We start from the raw sequence: 21,146 nt of genomic DNA on the forward strand, positions 1-21,146 counted from the left end.
CATATGTTTGGTGCATGGCTTTCTAATCAGAATAAGAAGCTTAGAGATGTGATCTGGGTTGGGGTTGCTGCCATGTGCTGGGCCATCTGGCGCTGCCGGAATGATGCTATTTTTAACAATCTCAAAACTAACTCTTTTATATAGGTTATTTTCAGGGGAGTGTATTGGCTCCGCTTTTGGGCCTCACTGCAGCGTGATGAGCAAACCAAGGACGTCCTATCTTCGATAAGCAAGACATTAGAGATTATTGCTTTAGAGATATCTCATAAAGGCTGGAAACATTTTTATTGTTTACTTTAGAGTCCTGGTCAATGTCTCAGACCATGGTTTGCTTTCACTCCTTTCTAATCCCAAACATTGTAATAATTGGCTGTGTACATCCCTGGATGTAGAGGCCGGATATTGTTTTTATCCCTTATCTAAAAAAAATATGTGGTATACAGGTATATATGAACAGGGGTCACATCCTTGTAGCTATCCTGAGTGTAATATAAAATATAGTGATTGGTGAAACCTTTGGCACACAACATTTTTCGTACTAGTCATCAGTGCAATAAGAAGATCACGAAAAAGCCATTCTTTGGGCCACGCTTTTGTGATACTATCGAGAGTCGAGATCAGTGGTAGGAAGAAACGAGAGGTAGCTAGGTATAGTAGCAGTCTTTTCAGGTCTTGGTCACATATATGCGTACAATGTTACCAAAACCACTGCATCCTGCGGTGTATAGCCGTGTAGGAACTAAGACCATTGAATCCAACACATCGCTGGGGTAACTTTCAACGACTAGTCCATTAGCAACTAATTCTTTGAGAGTGATGTTTTATTTCCATCATATCTGCTTGTTGGTTTCTTAGCTCTTATATATGAAGGTACCTGAACTTCAGAAGGCAACAGGAACATGGATTGTTTTGGGAACCCAAAAGCTTAATTGATAGCACACTGCAGGGCCATGATTATTTGGTAGCTGAATTGAAGGCATGGACACCAAAGCTCAATTTTCCTTGGCTTGTCAGAGCACATTTTCACCGCTAATTGTGGGGCACCACTGGTGTAAACTGGTTTTATTTGTGCCACATGCTCTCTGCTCCTATAATCTCGAGTGGGACATGGTGTGTGAATAACTGTTTAATTTTGGATTATTAATACCAGGGCTTGATATTTAAAAACTTGGAATGTCGGAATCAATTATCCATTTATTTGCCTTCCTTCAATAATATGTTTTGGTCAATAATTATACTCTGCCGAATATATATACTTATGTACAAAGCACTTTATTTCCACACCATTATAATTGTCACGTTTTGAAGACATACCACTATAATCTAGAGAGATCGATATGCTGGATCTCATTTGCATGTAGATGATGCTGTGTGGTTAAACTCTTCCAACCCAAGTGCTTAAGTGAACGTCCAAAATGTACCCGAATGAATAAATACACGATATTTTGGTTTTCTCTAGGGAACACATACTATGAGTGTTATTTTGATCAGAAAACTTTGATTTCTGCATGATGTATTAAAGTACATCATACCTTAATGTCCCAACAAAGGGTATTGTAAGGAGTCCATACCAATTTGTGGCAATTGGGAATGCTAACACTTGGTCTTAATAGGTAAGTAGTGCCATAAATAACTTAAATAAAATGTCCTTGCTCATTGAAGAAAATAATGTTACATAGAATGCACTGAGGAACATAAACTCTGGGACCGTGGGTACATAAATACTCCCTCCTTTCCAAATGCTAAGTTGTTTTTTTATAGCTTTTGCTATATGTTTAGACATAACATATACAAGAGTGCATAGAAAAATATATTTAGTAAAACCAAATGACTTATATATAATTTGAAATGAAGCGACTAGAAGGTTTTCATGACGCGCAATCCCTAGGCGTTTCTGTTAATCTGCTGGTCTTGGATAGACATTGTTCATATAAGCAAGCCACCTATGGATAGAGCTCAATGAGTGATCGAAATCCTAGGACAGGACTAATCTTGTATTGAGTAAAGCCTGCGTCTTGGAAAATCCTTTGCCACTTGTCCCTGTCTCGCTCTTCACCTGTTGTTAGCAACATCATACATAGATCCGAAACAAATTGAGCTTCCAACATTTGCTTGGATTGGGACCCCACTACAACCTCTATGATTACCACCTTTCCCTTTGGTTCGCGGGTAGAAACAACTTCTTTGCACCGTTTTAGGATGCGCACACAATCTTCGTCACTCCAGTTATGCAAAATCCACTGTAATAATAATAAACACATATGTTAATAGGACTATACTCCCTCTGTTAAGAAATGGTAATCATGTCATTAGTCCGGAGACAAAGTCGTACAAAATAGATTTTGACTATTAATTTTATAGTATATAAAGTTGACAGGTTAAAAATTAATATCATGCACCTCTAACACAAATATATTGATTAAAGTTTTATGATCTAAACTTTTATATAACTTAATTAACTGTTGGTCAAAAATTATAAAGTTTAACTTTTCTCTAGTCAAATACGATGTGACGAAAAATCTTAAAAAGTTTTTGGCTTTTGGAAGGAACTAAACAAGGCCTGAATCTACTACTAGTTACCTTGAGTAAGAGAACATCAGCCGGAGGGATGAACTCCATCATGTCGCCAGCAATGAACTGAACCCCACAATCAGCAGGCGCCGCGTCCACGACATGGGGCAGCTCCAGCACCGAGCACCTTATCTGAGGGAACGCCTTGGCGATGGCCGCTGCCATCGTCCCGTCGCCGCCACCGACATCCATCAGGGACGTGACCCCTGTGAACACCTCTCTGCACTCATGGACGACGATCTCCGCCACAAAGCCCTAGTTCAATATGCTGATGGTCACGTCTTCCTTACTTAGCCGTGAGCTACTTCGAAACTTGGTGAAGAATGTTCTGGTATATGACCATGTGATGTGATTACATTCGACATATTTTTTTTATAATGTTTCAATCGTTGCTGCACCTTCCAATGCATTTATTTTTTATTTTTTACTGATGAAAAATGGCTTCTCTTGCTCATTTTCTGTTATTTTTGAATTTTAGACATGGATTTTGCTAGTATTTTCTTGAATTTTAGAGCTCGTTTTCTGATTTTTGTGCTCTCCCATGGTTCGGTTCTGAATTCTGGAACACTACCATTTTGAATTATGGTTAAATAATCAGTAAAGTCAACGTTGAATTAGCTTTGATGAGCATTAGTAGTACACGAACACAATAAAACGCCAAACTGAGCTAATTAGGTGCACAATCCAAATGATGCCAGGGAATCAAGGGATTGGATCACGTTGGTGGGAGGGGATTGGGTGGTGGGAGGGGATCAACCCAATCCCTGCGTGGGGGATTTCTCTCTTGTATTACTTTCCCCAGCAGCCAAACGAAGCCGTAGGGATTATGTCCATCAAATCCAACACTTCTGTCCAATTCAACACATCGCTGGGGTTACTTTCATTGACTAGTCCATTAGCATCTAATATTTTCGGAGACTGATGTTTTATTTCTATGATGGCTGCTTGCTGATACTTCTATATGATAACATTAAGATAGCCGACGTACATACATAACCAAGAACTTCTGGAGGCAACAAGAACATGGGTGGCGTTGGGGACCTAAAAGCTTGATAGCATACTGCAGGGCAATGAATTATTTGGTAGCGGGATCTAAACAATATTAGCTGACCATTCAACCAATAACTATCTCACTAGATCTCCCAACCCATCTAATATCATCTAAAAGGTCGCAAAAAAAATCACTTCTATACAAATGTGCTCCATTAATATCAAAATAGAAAAGAAAAAACATTAATTATAAATAAGCCACCCAATACGTCCGACCTTTTTGCTAGTGGATCCAAACAAAACCAAACTAATTAATAGGTAGACAATTTTGGTTAGCTAATATTAGTTGTGAACTATTAACCAAGTGACTATTAGTTCCTAATGGATCGAAATAGGGTTTTATATTAATTTGCCTAGGCTTGTAAGAGCATGCTATCATCGATACTCGTTATGGGTGCCACTGACGTAAACTAGTTTTGAGCCATGCTCTAATTTGCTCCTACAAGTTTGAGTTGTACATGGCACCAACTGGTTTGCCATTATTATCAAAATCAAGGCTTGATATTTGTAGACTTGGATTGTCAGAAGCAATCAGCCTTTGGCTTCAAGCAATACAATCTCGTCAATAATCGTACTTTGCCAATATACTTATGTATAATGACGGAAATGGCCTGGCTGACTGAGTGGTCAGTCCGGCTCAGTATCTCCCCCATGGGGTGGTCGAGTTCGAGTCATGAGGGACTCACTCTTTATTTGTGGCTTCGACTATAGTGATCATGGAAAAACTCCCTTCTCTGCCCCACAATCCAAAGCATAGGTCTATGGCTAGCTCGTCTCATGGAGCTACGGTGCCGCTGTGTATGGGTGGAACAAGATTCGAGGGTTTTCTCTATCTACGTGAGAAGATCTTCTTCTTAAGCCAGAATACCTGAGGGCTGTCTGGCCACCATGGATTGAGTTTTTTTACTTATGTATAATAGTACAAGTATGGGAAGTTTCTATGCCATTATAATTATCATGTTTTGGAGATCTGTATCTATAGTTCATGAGAAAACCATTACAATTATTCCTCTACTTGATATATGTTGGGTCTCTGTTGACAACTGTAGTTCTAGGCTTTCTGTAGCACTTATCTAACATCTACAAATCCTTTTCCATCTTGCTTCTCTTTATAAAAATCAAGTTAACCAGAATAAGCTAGATTAGCTATATCAGTAACTGTGGAACTCGAGCATTAGTTTCTAGTATATCTCTAAATCTTCTAGTATATTCAGAAATAGTTTCATGTAGTTTCTGTTTAACTGATGTAAGGTGACAGTTTTAACTCATTTTGACCACTAAAGAAATAAACATGGAAATTTCTGCTCTATATTAGATCAAATGTGAAGTGAGTTGTGTGGTAAGAAATGAAAATCAAGTGCAGCACCGAGTAGAGAGATAAACGAAATAATCAACTTATTGGTATCACTAGAGCTTATAATGTGCTCCTACTATCATCACCACTGAATTTGACAAACTCAGGTATTTTGATCCCATGTGGATATGCAATGTGCTCATACCAATCAGAATATGGTCTCTGAGATAACCAATTCTTGAATTTAGGGTCTACACCATATATAAGTTTTGCTAGATATTTCCATCATCTCATCTCTTAATCTAGGCAATTTTTTTGACTGTCAACGGGGGGGGGGGAGTCGCTCCCCACCTGATTTGTTGTATTTCATATTGGCCCTGAATGGCCTAATGTCATTGAGCTTTTTACATCTCCATCAGATTGATGAAGTTTAGATAGGTACAGAAAGAACCCTAGAATATCTAGTAAGATAAAACACTCATCCTTCCCATTGTCTCGCCGACTCGAAGGATTTTTCCCATGCTTGCACAATATGGCGCTTGGATGGTTGGAGTCTGAACCCCCATTGAACTGAAACCGCCGAGCACTGCTGCAGTAGCTGATGCAATCCGGTGGCTTGATTCCTGAAAACCTTCTCGTTTCTGGACTTCCACAATTGCCAACAACACAGGGCGATGAAGCTAGGCAATTTGGGGAATGATCCATGGTACATGCCTCTGTTTTTGTTAGTTTGCGGTGTATTAAGTTTGGTAGGTATTGTTGCTCCGTCCTTGGTTTGAGCATGTAATACCCGATTTTAAGAACAAAACCAGATATGCACCATATGTGAGTCTTAGAAGCCAAATCTCACATATAGCTACAAATAAGGGGTAATATCAAAAGACAATGCATAAATTATATAACGTACATAATATAAAAGAGATAACCTTTGATAGCAAACACCGGATAGACAACTCCAAACTCTGGGTATTAACTTCTCTCTACAGGATCCAACTGACTGGTTGATCACAAGCCTAAACTTCTCCTGAGGTTTGGGGGAAATAGCAAGAGTGAGTCCATGTCGAACTCCACAAGTATAGCAACTAGATTGTATAGCTCCAACAATCTCATGATCAATGTGACATAAATAATGTAAAGCATTAAATAATAAATAATGGGCATATTTAACACACAAGAATCATCATCGTCGATGTAAGAATCCCCAAGGCCGTTCTTGACCGTGAGCACGGCTAGTATACCAGTTTTTAACACTCTGCAGAGGTTGTACATCTTTATCCATGAGTCATGATTTACCCTTTCGCCTGAGGTGATCAGCCTCTTAACCCACTACCAAGGAAGGTCGGCAGGGATCACTATGAAGCCTTTCAAAAGTTCGTCTAACATGTTAGGGCCGCAAGGTTTCCTTTGCGCGCAGATATAGAGCCCCCTTCCGATGGCACAATGACGCGCAACCTATACACATAGGGACAGGGGCTCGCACTATACCCAAAACGGTTCAGCCCCTCCCCCCATTTGGGTAACCTCTAACAAGCTAGAAAATGTCTTCATACTGAGCTAAAGCCAGAACCATTATAGCCCTCATAGTTGCACTGTTGTCCCGGGTGATCACGTATAGATAAATCATCAAGTTGCTAAAAAGTCATTTTTATCATTTATTACTTAATATTAATCTAGTCACAGGATCATGGTCACAGAAATAAAATCTAAATGCTATACTTGCCTTAGTCCAAATGCTATATTGATCCTGCTGGTCTTACTAGTTGTCCAAGGCTCTGATCTTGATCACTGAAGCACTCTTGTTCACCACAGATTGCTCACCGTCTAAACTCGATCATCGATCACCAACACATAACAATCGAAGACAAACATACATGAAGCAAACAAGACTACAATTAGAACAGTACACAATCATATAAAAATAGTATAGAGAGTTCATAAAAAGATTCTACGCAGCGCTACGATATCATAGACGTAAAGATCACGAAAATTGGAGCTAAAACGGAGAAGTTATGAATTTTCTAAGATTTTATATAGAAAAGTAATTAATTAATTAAGGTCACAAAATAAAAAGTTTCAAACTGAGAAAATAATGTTACTAACATGTAGAGCTCATTAATACGAATCCAATGCAATTTGAATGGGTCAAAACGGAGTTAAGATGAATATTTTATGGCCAAAAGAAAGTCAGTGGCAATTCTGTAAATAGTGAAAACGTATTTTTAATCAAAAATGAGTTGTTTGTGTTTTCCAAACTGAAAGACAAAGTGATTGGGGCTTACGTTGGTGGACAGGGAGTAGGTTCACCGGTAGTGACGGTTTTTTGGAGCTACAGCAACGCCCACGATCACGTTGTAGAGAAGAAAATATAAATTTTATTTTACTACCTTAGGAATTCTCAAATTAGAGGCTTCTCATATGATAGTCTTTGATGTGCTTTGCCTAAGGGGTTGGTACATATATAGGGAGAAAAACTCCCAACCTCCACGTCAACTAGCGATATGGTACTAATTGATTAGCAACCTTCATCTTTACTAATAGGCCTAATTAATTATTAAAGCCCATTAGTAAATAACTACATGGTTTTTTGGATTTATTATGGGCTTTGACGTTGGAAAAATAATAAGAGATTTATTATTTTTCGGAATTAATTATTTTCATTGATAAAATAATTCTAGAAAAGTTTAGAATTAGTAGTTAAGCCACGAAAAATACTCCGAAAACTCCGAAAATTCGGGAAAAATTCTCAGAGATATTATAGAACATGGGGAACCCGAATAAAGTTTTTGGAGCTCATGATAAGATTATTTAGAGCATCTAAAAATTAGATCATGCTCAGAGAAAAGTGAGAACAGAAGATGAAAAAATTCCCGAAAAGTTTGTAGAGAGTGCTTGATGGACGAGGAACTAAAAGAAGTGCTTTGAGTGACAAAGAAAATATTTTAGGAAGGTCACAATAAAAATTTGAGCTTAGAAACAAGGAATTTGGTTGTAGATAAAACATAAATACGTGCCGAATAAGGAAGATCGATCTACTAAACGTATTTTAAATATTTTTCTTACTATCAACACATAAAGGAGCAGCAAGCATCATATCAAAACATATGCACCAGCATGTATGCATAATAATATTGCTAAGCCTTATGATAAATTTTAATTTAATGAAAAATATTATTTTTCCTATATTTTTATGAGCACAAAATACAAAACTGAATAAATTTTCATCTATTTTGAAAAGAGCAAATTTTAGGGTGTTAGCGTCACCTTTCATTCTGATTGGTTATTTATTTACTGAACTCAAGTGTGCTGCAGTGGTCCAATGAGTCAGCTTCAGACAGTTCACTGAATCAGCATGGTATTGTGAGCTGTTGTTTTATTTTGTTTTAATGGTTTTGACTCTTTTCTCGAGTGCGTCTAGTTTTGCTTTCACAATGCTTTGAGCAAACTACTAATTATTCCTAGGGTCAACAAATTAGGAGTAGGTGTGTGGGATCTTGACAAATAGAAGAATGGCACGTTAAGTTGTAACTAGAGTATAGTCTAAGTTTTATCGAATTATTGGCTCTCATTCATTCCCTTGATCGGCACCTGTGTCAATCTTTCAAAAGCGACATTATGTAATTATTACTAAAACATTTTTTTAAAAAAAATCTGATGGAATCCTTCTTTCGCCACTGAAGCATCTCATATGTATACGAATAGGGTCACATCCTTGTAGCTATCCTGAGTTGAATATGAAATATAGTGATTGGTGAAACCTTTGGCTCATGAGAATAATGTGTACTAGTCAGCAGTGCAATATAAGAAGATCGCGAAAGAGTTCTCCTTTTGTGGAGAGAGAGAGAGCTAGTTGTTTTTCTTACATCATTATGAAAGTGAAATTTCGTGGCTTATAATTGTTTTTCTTTATTAATGGCATATGGTTAATATACACTACTGCAGACAGGATCTTTGCCGAGGGTCTCAGGCCTTCGGCAAAGGCTATAAGACCCTCGGCAAAGGCTTTGCCGAGGGCTACCCTCGGCAAAGAGCCTTCGGGAAATTTCCCGTCGGCAAAGGGATCTTTGCCGAGGGCCATTTCTCGGGCACTCGGCAAAAATTTTGCCGAGGGCTGACGCCGGCCTTCGGCAAACAAAAGTTGCCGTTAGGCCACGGGCTGCAACTGACGGCGTCTTTGCCGAGGGCCCAACGTCGGACCCTCGGCAAAGAATTTTTTAAATTTTTATTTGGGTAATTTCGTTGCCGAGGGTTCCCATGCAGGCCCTCGGCAAAGAATTTTTAAATTTTTATTTGGGTAATTTCTTTGCCGAGGGCTACCATGCAGGCCCTCGGCAAAGTATCTTTTTTTTATTTTTTCTGGAGAATTCTTTGCCGAGGGCCTTGACCATAGCCCTCGGCAAAGACCTGTTTTCTATTTTTTCTCAAGAAATTCTTTGCCGAGGGCTATGGTCAAGGCCCTCGGCAAAGACCAGAGAAATTTTAATTTTTTTGTTTGTTTATTTGCATCCAGACAATAGACAGATACATATATATACCATCACACACACAGAGTCCACAACGAGCACATACATCTCACGAACATCACATATATATATCACGAACATCATATATGTACACGAACATCACATATATATATATATATATATATATATATATATATATATATATATATATATATATATATATATATATATATATATATATATATATATATATATATATATATATATATATATATCACGAACATCCAGTAGTCCACAAGTTCACCAAATCGAACCAAAGTTCCAAACCGCCGACACGTACGCACCGTAGGGCTGCGAGAACTCACCATCGTCCCCAACCGTCCTACCTTTGCGTCGAGGGCGGTGTGTCGAAGGCTCCAGGATCCGGTGACGTACGAGGCGGGTTATTGGATCCCGCTGTCGACTGAGGCTGTACAAACAGTTAGATGTTTATGTGAGATTGCAGTAATTATTTCTGCACTACAGTTATAAAGAAGAAGTTAACTTTGACACTTACAGTAGAACTAAACGGCGGCGGAAGCTGAGGCGCTGGAACTGACATCGTGACGTCCACACCTGTATGCTGCCCCAGAGCGGCCAGGACCCTCATCATCTCAGCCATCCTCTGGTCCTAGGCCTCTCACGCGAGACGCTCAGCCTCCAGCCGAGCAGTGAGGGCCGTGATCTGCTCCGTCTTCTGGGCGTTGTCGGCCTGCAAGATTACGCTCCAATGTTTCAGTAATGCAAATGTAATTCAGTTGCGAAAATATTAATCTACTATGAGTGAACCTAGAATTACCTGGAGCGAAGCTAACATGCTCACTGTCGGAGTCGGCCGTGCACGGATGGGCTGGCTGGAGCTCGTGCTCTGTGCTCTGAGCTGGCTGAGAGTGGGGGTGGTGTTGGGGTCGATGGCGGCGTTTGCGATCCAGGCCCGGCCGTGCTTCCTACCGCCACCGAGCCTCATGACGGCCTCGACATCTAGTGGCTCGGTGCGGACGTCATACTCTGGCCCGTGCCGCTCCCGTACCACCGACGTGTACTCCTGGACCTTATCGTACACGTTGGGGTCGGAGTACGCCTCGCGAGGGGCAGCTGCGTCCCAGGTGCGTTGGCCTGCAGTCTGGTGAGACGCAGCCCAAGCCGTGAACATGGACACCTCCTCGTCCGGGTGCGCAGCCTCGTACGAGAAAAGCGACAGACGGTGAGTAATCAAGCATACATTAAACGCGAAACTAAATAGAAGACAAATCACTTACATATGATTTTTTGAAGGCGGGGAGGCTCTTGCTGCCTTGGTGGTGAGTGGCAGCTGGTCTTTGCAGACGCAGTGCCCGCTGAGACTCGTGCCTGTCTAGGTAGTCCTGCGTGAACCACCTACCCACGATCGCGGCCGAGGCATCGGCATGCGCCCGACACCACCAGAGAATCACCTACAAGACAATGAGTGTTTGACAGATATGAAGATATAATTGAATATATTAAATTCAAAAAAGAGACAATCTGAATGTTATTCATCTACCTCCAGGTACTGCTCCTGGGTCATCGTCATCGTCCGCGCCTGAGCCTTCGTGATAGTCATACTACGCGCCAACGCGTAGAAGTCTATCACTGCCTGGACGCGCGCCTCGTGGTGCATGTCGGTGACATACTTCCTACAGGAGGCGTGCGCCACAGACTCAGCCAGGGCCACGTCTTCGTCCTCCACCCTGAAGTACCTCTGCACAAAAGATAATACATCCAATCATTATTTTAAAAAAATAGATTTTAATGTAATGGATGAATTATTGTTGTGCGAAAGGAACTTACCCAAAACTCGGCCAGTATCGTCTCCTCGGGGTTGCGGTACGTGTTGTCCTCCCCTAAAGCGTACCTGTCCCAGGTGGTGGCCGGCTCGCGGGCCCCCGACGCCAACTCCACGAGGCCGGGGAAGTACTTCCGGCACAGGGTACCCAGGATGGTCGGTGGAGCGCGCACGGGAGTACCTGACACCAGATCCCAAGACCTGCACCCGTTAGAAAAAAAATAGTCAGTTTCTCTCTAAACCCTCAAACCTATCAGATGAGGTAGTTGTGATATCATTTAGATTTACTTACTTGGGCGGTACAGGGCGAAGCAGTGCCCGACTCTGAGGTAGTGGGTATGGAGGGAGCTTCGCGGGACCTCGCTGGTAGACACCCGACGCCGCGCCTCCCTCGTCCTCGGGCGCCGCGCCGTGCTCCTCGTCATGGCTCTCGTCCTGGCCCTCGACCTGGTCCTCGTCCTGGTCCTCGTCCTCCTGGTACTCCTCCTCCAGCGTCGGAGCCACGGGGTCTGGGGTGGGACTCCGCGGCCTCCTACGCCCCTGGCTGGTACTCGTCGTGGAAGGCCTCCCCCTCCTACGGCGTCCTGCGGCGGCTACCCCTGACGACTCTGCCTCGCCAGTGAGGGAAGGACGTCTCGCGTAGACCGAGGGTGTGTCACGTCGTGGCCGCCTGCTCGCCATCTTTGATCAAACACCTGCACACACAAAGAATGAAACAAGACTTATTAGTAAGCATATTAGAGACTTGAAAATAAATAAACAAAACAAAAATGTCAATAATTTAAAAAAGACATAGTATTACATGTATTACGAATAGTCCTCGTGGTTGGGATTATAGGTCTCGTCATCACTGTCAATATTATCCAAATAAGCGACACTATCCGAAGGTCCTACGTCATCGTCTTCATCTTCATCACCAGCGACAAGTAATCGCTCAAGCATTTGTATGTCCTTGGCATTTTGCACCACGTCTCCATCATCCTCGTCATCAACCGTTTCGTTGTCTTCTTCCATTTCGAGGGCCTGAGGTAGGAGTATCTGAAGTGTCCCCGATAGCCCATCTTCTTGATAGAACTCTCCATCATATGTGTTTGTGTTAAAGTTGTAATCGTCATCGTTTGGGGCTGGGAGTTTCCCGTGTGGAGAAACCTGGTGCACAATAGCCCACCCCTGAAGCTCTTGTTTGGCTTGATTCGCATATCTCGTGTAATACACCTGCACGGCCTGTTGAGCCACAATGTAGATATCCTTTCAGTGTGCATTACATCAATGTTATGCGGCAAAAGAAGGTCATCAAAATAGGACAGCCTAGTCAACCCGGACTTATGAGTCCACATATGTTGCACACCATAACCCACAAAACCACCTCCTTCGGCGGGCACAAGAGCATCAATCTGAGCACGAATCTCGGCACCACTCTTGATGTGGGGTTTAGGGTCTGTCACTACCACACCTTTTCTAAAGTTCTTCACGTCCCTTCTGAATGGATGGCCAGCAGGAAGAAACTGACGATGCTGGTCAAACGACGAATACTTGCCACCCTTTTTCAACCAAATAAACCTCACAGCTTCCATGCATACGGGACACGGAAACTTCCTGTGAACACACCAGGCGCAGAATAACCCGTACGCCAGGAAATCATGTAGAGAGTAGTGATACCAAACATACAGTTTGAAGCTTGACCTTGTAGCTCGGTCGTATGTCCATACCCCTTCCCAAGCTTCAATCAATTCGTCAATCAGAGGCTCCATGAAGACCCCCATGTTGCTCCATGGGTGTCCAGGAATTATCAAGGACAGAAAAACGTTTTGTCGTTTGGAAGGCAATGCCAGGGGGAAGGTTGAGAGGGATAGTGAACACAGGCCAACATGTGTGATCACATGTGAGATGTTTGGGTTTTGTGCACCAGACGTTACCACAGACTCAGAATTTTTTGAAATTTTTATCATAGCATCCACATGTGATAACATGTTATGTCGCCAAGTTTCGTGATTTTCTGAGTTTGTTTTCATTTTATATATTCAAAAAAACGATTTCACGCAACTTGGTCCACATGTTTCGGGGGGTAAACCTTCGATATTTCATGTGGCTTTCTGCATACGGCCTGGAAATGCACTAACAATCATGAATGTCAAGATTGAAATAATTAAATACTATTATTTAATGCACGTGTAGTTTGAATTTGAAATTTGTCGAAAAATTCAACAAATTCAAAAAATCCAAAAATATACCAAAGTTATTTCAAAATGAACCAAACTTTAGCATGTACTTAAAAATAGTGTAGGTGTGCCACAGAAAAAAAAACATGGATCCAAAAAAACAAAAAAATTTTTTGCCGAGGGCCCACTCCAGACCCTCGGCAAAGAGGGGAGTTGCCGAGGGCAGGCTGGCGGGCCCTCGGCAAAGTTGCCAAAGGTCACTCTTTGCCGAGGGTTGGCCCTCGGCAAAGATGTCCTTTGCCGAGTGCCCGAAATCCGGCCCTCGGCAAAACAAAAAACCCTCGGCAGCGTTGCTGTTTCCAGCAGTGATACTGCTGTTTCGTGATTATTACCCAAGCTTGAGGCCGGTGTCAACCCCCCCCTCCCCCCCCAAACACTGTTGTGGGTTACAATAATGCACAGTTTGGCATTCACCACCAAAGCGGAAAATCACATGACAAAAACAGGAAGAAGAGGGGTTGCAGGGTGACACATTGCATAACTAGCCGCGTGATATCTCGGTCCAATGCTGTTAGGGTCTCTTTGGGCACCCTTGTCTACCTTGAACAAACAGTTCATGTAGGAAATAAGTAGGTGTGTAACACTAACGTACACAACAATATGTGGCAAAACTACTTGCTCTTAGGTTAGTGATCAAACTAAATTACATTATATGACAAGTGCAATGTGTAAGTTAGGGCCTTAACCCTTTGATAGGTCATATGACATGGTTATCTGCAGGGTCTAGCTATGGATAGACCTCGATAAGTGATCGAGATCCTAACATAGGACTCATCTCGTATCGGGTAAATCCTGCATCCAAGAAAATCTTATGCCATTTCTCCTCGTCTCTCTGTTTTCCTGGTAATATAACCATCATACATAGATCCAACAAAAGTTGAGCTTCTAGTATCTGTTTAGATGCAGATGATCCTAAAACAACATCTATTATTATCACCTTCCCCTTTGGTTCTCGAGTAGAAATAGCTTCTTTGGATAGCTTCAAGATTCGAACACATTCCTCGTCACTCCAGTTATGTAGCACAAACTGCCATAAGATATATGGGTTAATTATACACTTTCCCCGTTCCAAATTATAAAACATTTAAGCATTGCGTATCATTATCTACTACTGTAAACCTATGAAGACACACCTGAATGATTAATTAGTGATGACCTATTCATCATACCTTGAGTAACACAGCATCAGCTGGAGGGATGTACTCCATCATGTCGCCTGCGACGAACTCAACAGCACCACCATCAGCCGGCACGGCGTCCACCACCACCTCGGGCAGCTCCAGCACGGAGCACCTCACGTGCGGGTAGGCCCTGGCAATGGCCCTCGCCGTCGTCCCGTCACCGCCTCCGACGTCCACCAGGGACGTCAGTCCGGCGAACACCGGGGCGCAGCCGCCGCGGGCGAGGATCTCCGCCACGAAGCGGCTGTCGGAGCCCATCCCTTCGCTGAAACGCGCGCCGAACTCCGCGTCACGGCTGGTGAGACCGTAGAGGCTCGCTCCGTTAGCCATCATGAACGGTGTCTCGGCTGCTGCCGCGGCGGCGTGGTTGTCGCCGTCGAGCTCGTCAACCCTGAGCCAGTCATCCAGGCTCTGTGACGCCCTGAAATTGATCGGCGAGCAGCACAGGAGCATGAACTGTGAGAGGCATGTATGGTGACTGCCGCTGGTGACGCTATCGTCGTCGTCGACAAGGAGGCGAGATGCTGGGGTGAGGCTGTAGCGCACGCCTGCTGCGACCTCGCCGTCTGCCGCTGCCGCCGGGCTCTCCTCTGAGAATATCCCCGACGCGGCCAAGAACGTCATGATGCGGGACACGCATGATCGCTTGCTCGCGGCGACGGGGAGAGCGGCGTGCAGCTCGGGCAGAGACGCAGTGCCGCCGCTGCGGTGGATGGCGTTGGGGATCCCGAGCTTGATCGCGCACTGCAGTGCCATGGATTTGAGGTAGCCGAAGGCGTGGCACCAGAGCTCTGCCTCAGCTTGCAAGAGCTCAGCCGTGCTCGTCATGCTGAAATGGTTGGAAACAGGGACGCACAAAAGGAAAGTGAAGCTGCGTGCAAGGAGAAGAATGGAGCAGGGTGCAGAGAGAGAGAGAAAGGGCAGGCACAATAATAAAGGATTAGACTGTTATAAATTAGCCCCCATTCATCCCCTGGTTGCTATATGCATGTATCAGTCTTTCAAAAGTAACATTCTGTATAATTAATTTTAGATGAAAGGCATTGCCCGGCTTTACCGAAAGCTTAACGAGCCAAAGTTGAGTTGCTGGGGATTCCAGCTTACAAACAGTTCGTGACACTTCAAAGAGTTCTAACAGCGACACTTCAATAGCTAAAAGCGCCTGATCTATCCAGAGACCAGAGCCCAGAATACTTCATCTCTCCCAGTTGTCAATTCTACCATACTCAAGAGTTCTAACAGTGTGTTCCACTCTTCTAACAGGATGTCAAATCTGTGATTTCAACACCTGATTTTTTACAACACCCCTACCTCTTTGATACCATTCTCTGACATCAAGCAGCGACCTCCAAAATTGGGACCCTTTCCGAGTTTAATCTGAAAGATGCTTTTGTTGCCCTAGTATTTATTCCTCAACAGGGCTTTGCTGCGGTACTCCTAAATAACTGTGAGACATCCATTTATTTCGATCAGATGGTCACAATCACCTATTATACCTTCTAGGAGGTGATAAATGAAATATATTTTTATTTATTTTCTTGTTTTAGAAAATAGGATGAATAAGAAAAGTTTAAGATATAAAAAAATATTCCTTGATTTGATTGATGCATGCATGATCTCATTTATATAGTAAATCCATTTTTTAGTGGGTGCATGTATGGTCGTTGAGGGGTCAGGGTGTGTGTTCGTGCACTGTACTGTACGTGGCTAGCAGTGCATCAGTTGATCGACATAGGTAACATGAGTGGATGACGTGTTACTGCATCTAACATTTTATTATTTGTAAATTATAGATAAAACAAGTCTTTTGATTCGACAAGTCAAACTTTTTTAAGTTTAATCAAGTTTATACAAAACAGTATGAATAATTATTTGTTGAAATAGGTTTAATATGAAAACATATTTATAGTTATTCTGATGATACTTATTCAACATCATAAATATTAGTACTTAAATTTAATCAAGTTTAAATTTATTTGACTCTCCAAGAAGTGACAATATTTTTTCTTGACCGAGGGAGTACTCTCTTTTAATATTTCTATAGTGCTCATAGACATGGCAGAAGAACAAAAATTGTTTTGACATGACACTGAGGTCAAATTCCTGCTCAGTATTTGCACAGTGCCACAAAATTTCTCGGCATACAAATGGTTTGTACCTAGTTATCAATCATATAAAAAAGGAAAACACATCAATACTGAACTATTCTCTCTTCAAACCTTACACAATGTATAATACTATATGCAATAGAAAAATATCATTTTTGTATGAGGGAACGAACGTAATTAGGGGCATGCATGCATGATTTCCCCTCCCGTCATTAGGGGCATGTGGAGGAAGTATATATTTTTTGTTTATCTATATTATTTAATTTATTAAGTGATTCATAAAATCCAAAAAATCAATGACTCGGATTTATTTGAGATATTACGTCTTGGAAAGTAAAGGGTGTACCTTAGCATTGCCCTCCTCAACATGGAACAGCACACACTATTCTCCCCTCTCTCCAGCTTTTCAATCCACTTGGCTAGTAAACATGTGTTCATCACCCTGACATCCATGAAACCTAGGCCCCATTCTGTATAATTAATTACTAAAATAATAATGTTTTTTAAAAATATAATGGAATCCTTCCTCCGCCACTGAACAGGCTCACATCCTTGTAGCTATCCTGACTGGAATATGAAATATAGTGATTGGTGAAGCCTTTGGCTGAGATGAATGTAGACCCGTCAGCAGGCCAATAAGATGATCGCAAAAAGAGTTCTCCTTTTTCGCCTTGCTCTTGTGATACTTTTCAAGATAAGGTGAGAGGAAGAAAGGAGAGGCAGTTATTAGGCATAGTATAGCCAGTCTATTTTCAAGCTTCACATGTAGGGACTTTGTCCATCGAATTCAACACATCGCCGGGTTTACTTTCAGTGACTAGTCCATCAGCAACTAGTTATTTTCAGAGAGTAAATGTTTTATTTCTATGATGGCTGCTTGCTGATACCTCTATATGATAACATTAAGATACCCGACGTACATATGTAACTAAGAACTTTAGGAGGCCATAAAGAACATTGGTGGCGTTGGTATCTACAGCTTGATAGCATACTGCAAGATCATGAATTATTTGGTAGCGGGATCTAAACATTTATTAGCTGACCATTCAACTAACAACTATCTCAACTAGCTAGCAGATGTCCGAACCCATCTAATCATTACGTGAAAAAGCGTTAAATCCACATCTCCTCTACAGATGCCACGACGTATACACATCTACAGTAGCACTAGTACAGTAGTAAGTTGCCGGCGACCTCACCGGCCCGGCAAGATCAACACACGTCTATAATAAGTGTGTACTACAAACGTGTGTGGACACAACTCGTCAGAGATATAGCTTTAGACATACGTTCATGAAAGGCATATGTATTTGAAGTAGTTAATACAAACACGTGTTGTGATTTCGGAGGCCAGGATAGCGGTAGCAAAGTCTATCGACACACAACATCAAACGTTTCAGATGTAAACATGAAAGAGAAAAAACAAAAGAAAGAAAGAAAGAAAAGAATAAAACTCCAAATTACAATTCGAGTAGCCATACTTGCATGCTGCTTGTTTTGTGATACTTTACTAATTCCAAATTGTTTTTACACCTAATAAGATGAGAGCAAAACAACTAGAGATGCAGTGGTTTGAAATCAAAAGACACAAATTATATTGGCCCTAAGGATGTGTTGTGACACAAGCTGTCACACCCCAATTTCAAGGACGAAATAGGATACATAAAAGACTATGTGCGTCCAAGAAACAGTCGCACACATAAGTAGACAAATCACAAATAGTATCATCACAATGTTTATTACATAGCGGAACAATAATAACTCATAGTCTTACTATTTTTTTTCAACGTTAGAGCTATTTGCAATAATCATAATAAATCCCAAAGACCATGTATTTATTTACTAATGGGCTTTAATAATTAATTAGGTCTATTAGTAAAGATGAAGGTTGCAAATCAATTAGTACCGTATCGCTAGTTGACGTGGAGGTGGAGAGTTTTTCTCCCTATATATGTGTACCAACCCCTTAGGCAAAGCACACCAAAGACTAATTTGATAATTCCTAAGGTAGTAAAATAAAATTATTTTTTCTTGTCTACAACGTGATCGTCATCGTCTCGCCTATACACGACATATACGAGCGGTCGGCTGCTCCGACGTTGCTGTAGCTCCAAGAAAGCATCGCTGCCGGTGAACCTGCTCCCTGTCCACCAACGTGAGCCCCAATTATGCCGTTCAGTTTGAAAAACGTAAACAACTCGGTTTAGATTAAAAATAAGTTTTCTATAATTATAAGTTTGCCACTGGTTTTATATTGCTCATAAAATATTCGTATTAACTCCGTTTTGATCCATTCAAATTGCGTTAGAATCGTATTTGCAAGATCTACATGTTAGTCCCACTGTTTTACAAGTTTGCAACTTTTTATTTTCGTGATCCTATTTAATTAATTACTTTTCTAAATAAAATCTTAGAAAATTCATATCTTTTTCGTTTTAGCTCCGATTTTCGTGATCTTTATGTCTGTGTGATCGTAGTGCAACGTAGATTCATTTTATAAACTTTTCATCTTTATTTTCTACTGTTGGTGTATTGTTCTAATTATAGGTTTGTTTGCTTTGTATGATTGCCTCTGGATGATTGCTGTTGATGTGATGACTGAGTTTAGACGGTGAGCTTTTACGTGGTGATCAAGAAACAGTTTGTGGAAGGTTTGGAACTAAAAGAAGGATCTGAGTTTTAAGGCAAGTATAGTATGGGATCATCCTTGTTTCCTAATAACTTTAATCACACAATTCATATTGCATGTGCCTTCTTGCTAAGGATTTCCTTGATCGTATACCTTGTCACCTATGGTTTTGCATTGGGTAGCTTATGCTAGTGCTCCACTAAACCATGATCTTGTAATTTGATTAATGGAATATGCAATAAACATTAAAAGATGACTTTTTAGCAACTTTGGTAAAGAGGGCTAGAGCATTGGGCTATCTTATGGTGCTCTAGTTTCTCTCCATAAGGACTTATCTGTATATGACCATCTGGGACATACAGTACAACTGTGGGGGCTACATGGCTCTGGCTTTAGCTCAGTATGAGGACCTTTTCTAGCTTGTTAGAGGTTACCCGTGTGGCGCAAATGGGGGATAGCAGACCGTGGATTCCTGCAGGTGGATCACACAGACTGACTAACGAAACCAAGCGGCCCTAACTTGTTAGACGAATCTTTGAAAGGCTTGATAGTGAACCCTACCGGTCTTCTTTGGTAGTGGGCTAAGAGGCTGATCACCTCGGGCGAAAGGGTAAATCATGACTCACAGTGAAAGTGTACAACCTCTGCAGAGTGTAAAACTGATATATCAGCCGTGCTCACGGTCACGAGCGGCCTTGGACCAATACAGAATAAATAATCACTAATGACAAATCTTTAATGTTATTGTTGTTAATATGTTGTTTATGCTATTCTTTATTCATCTTACTTGATCATGAGTTTACTTTGGGACTTAACAACTTGATGCTACTCATATGCTAAAATTGTGACAACTAAAAGCTACATGCAGTTAAACCAGTGTCTAGCCTTTGAGCCTCATGAGATGTACTTACGCTTGCCTTTACATTTTATTTGGATAAAAATCCCGGATGGGTACCAGATTGCTAGTCTGGAGAAGAGTTAGGGCTTGTGCTCAACCAGTCAGTTGTCCCTGTGGATTTGGAGCTTTTGCCTGAAGAACGGAGTGCATTTCCGCTGTTTGCTATCCAAGGTTGTATCTTTTAAATTAAGTCTGTTATATCTTAAGCATTGTCTATTTATATTACCCCTATTTATGGCTATATGTGAGATTTGACTTTCTGGGCTCACATATGGTGTGTATCTGGTTTTGTTCTTAAAACCGGGTGCTACACCATTCCTTGCTGCCCATTTTGTTGGCCTAGGGGAGGGGCATTGAGGTCTTGCTTGAACTTGTTGGTCCTGCGGCTGTGCAAGAATTTGCTCAGGCCATGCAGGCTAGGGATCCCAGGGGTTGAACTGCTGCTGCACTTGGTGCTGCTCATTCTCCAAATGCTCCTGGTGTTGAGGAGGCCCATCTACATGTTGTCCTTCTTGTTCCTGCTGTACTACTTGTTGTAAAACCAGCTAGCCCAAACCAAAGAAATCAAAAGGCACCACTTCTTCTATTTCAAGCTCATTTGGTAGGGGGTCCTCCTCTGGTGGGTCCAAGCAAATTGGTTGGTGCTGGCAAACCTCACACTGGACAGTCCAGGAGTCCCCATGAACATTTGAGCTCTTAGAGTAAACAATGAACTGAGGAACAACTTGGTATACTAGTGACCCTAACCCTGGCCATAATTCTCCCTGGGTAACCCTCCCTTTCCTCCCAAAGGATCAACCTTCCGAAATCGCTAACAACATTTTGGATATGACGCTCACATTTGTAGTCTTCAGGAAAACCCAACACTCCTCATTGAAAAAAACCCTTCTCCA

At 41.8% G+C, this 21,146-nt stretch overlaps 1 protein-coding gene across 3 annotated transcripts; it reads right to left on the reverse strand.

The window, feature by feature from the left end:
- On the reverse strand, window positions 1,911-15,739 carry LOC8069114 (acetylserotonin O-methyltransferase 1). Of its 3 annotated transcripts, none has more exons than XM_002461644.2 (3): window positions 14,847-15,677; window positions 2,581-2,811; window positions 1,911-2,240 (listed from the first exon to the last, which is right to left on the reverse strand). In XM_002461644.2, exons 1-3 carry the CDS (start codon window positions 15,444-15,446, stop codon window positions 1,944-1,946), a joined length of 1,128 nt encoding a protein of 375 aa, XP_002461689.2. In that variant the 5' UTR covers window positions 15,447-15,677; the 3' UTR covers window positions 1,911-1,943. The 3 variants fall into 3 exon arrangements, with proteins under 3 accessions (XP_002461689.2, XP_021308546.1, XP_002461690.2); XM_021452871.1 differs by lacking the exons at window positions 1,911-2,240; window positions 2,581-2,811 and adding exons at window positions 13,968-14,277; window positions 14,375-14,464 and having other exon boundaries at window positions 14,607-15,739; XM_002461645.2 differs by lacking the exons at window positions 1,911-2,240; window positions 2,581-2,811 and adding an exon at window positions 13,968-14,464 and having other exon boundaries at window positions 14,607-15,735.

Source organism: Sorghum bicolor, chromosome 2 (assembly GCF_000003195.3).
Source record: "Sorghum bicolor cultivar BTx623 chromosome 2, Sorghum_bicolor_NCBIv3, whole genome shotgun sequence".
Taxonomy (NCBI): domain Eukaryota; kingdom Viridiplantae; phylum Streptophyta; class Magnoliopsida; order Poales; family Poaceae; genus Sorghum; species Sorghum bicolor.

Excerpts from the sequence above, each read along its gene's own strand:
- LOC8069114 (XM_002461645.2), bottom strand. The coding sequence starts at position 15,446 with ATGACGAGCACGGCTGAGCTCTTGCAAGCTGAGGCAGAGCTCTGGTGC. Across the intron at positions 14,465-14,606 it reads CTGATGCTGTGTTACTCAAG|TTTGTGCTACATAACTGGAG; the intron begins GTATGATGAATA and ends ATCTTATGGCAG.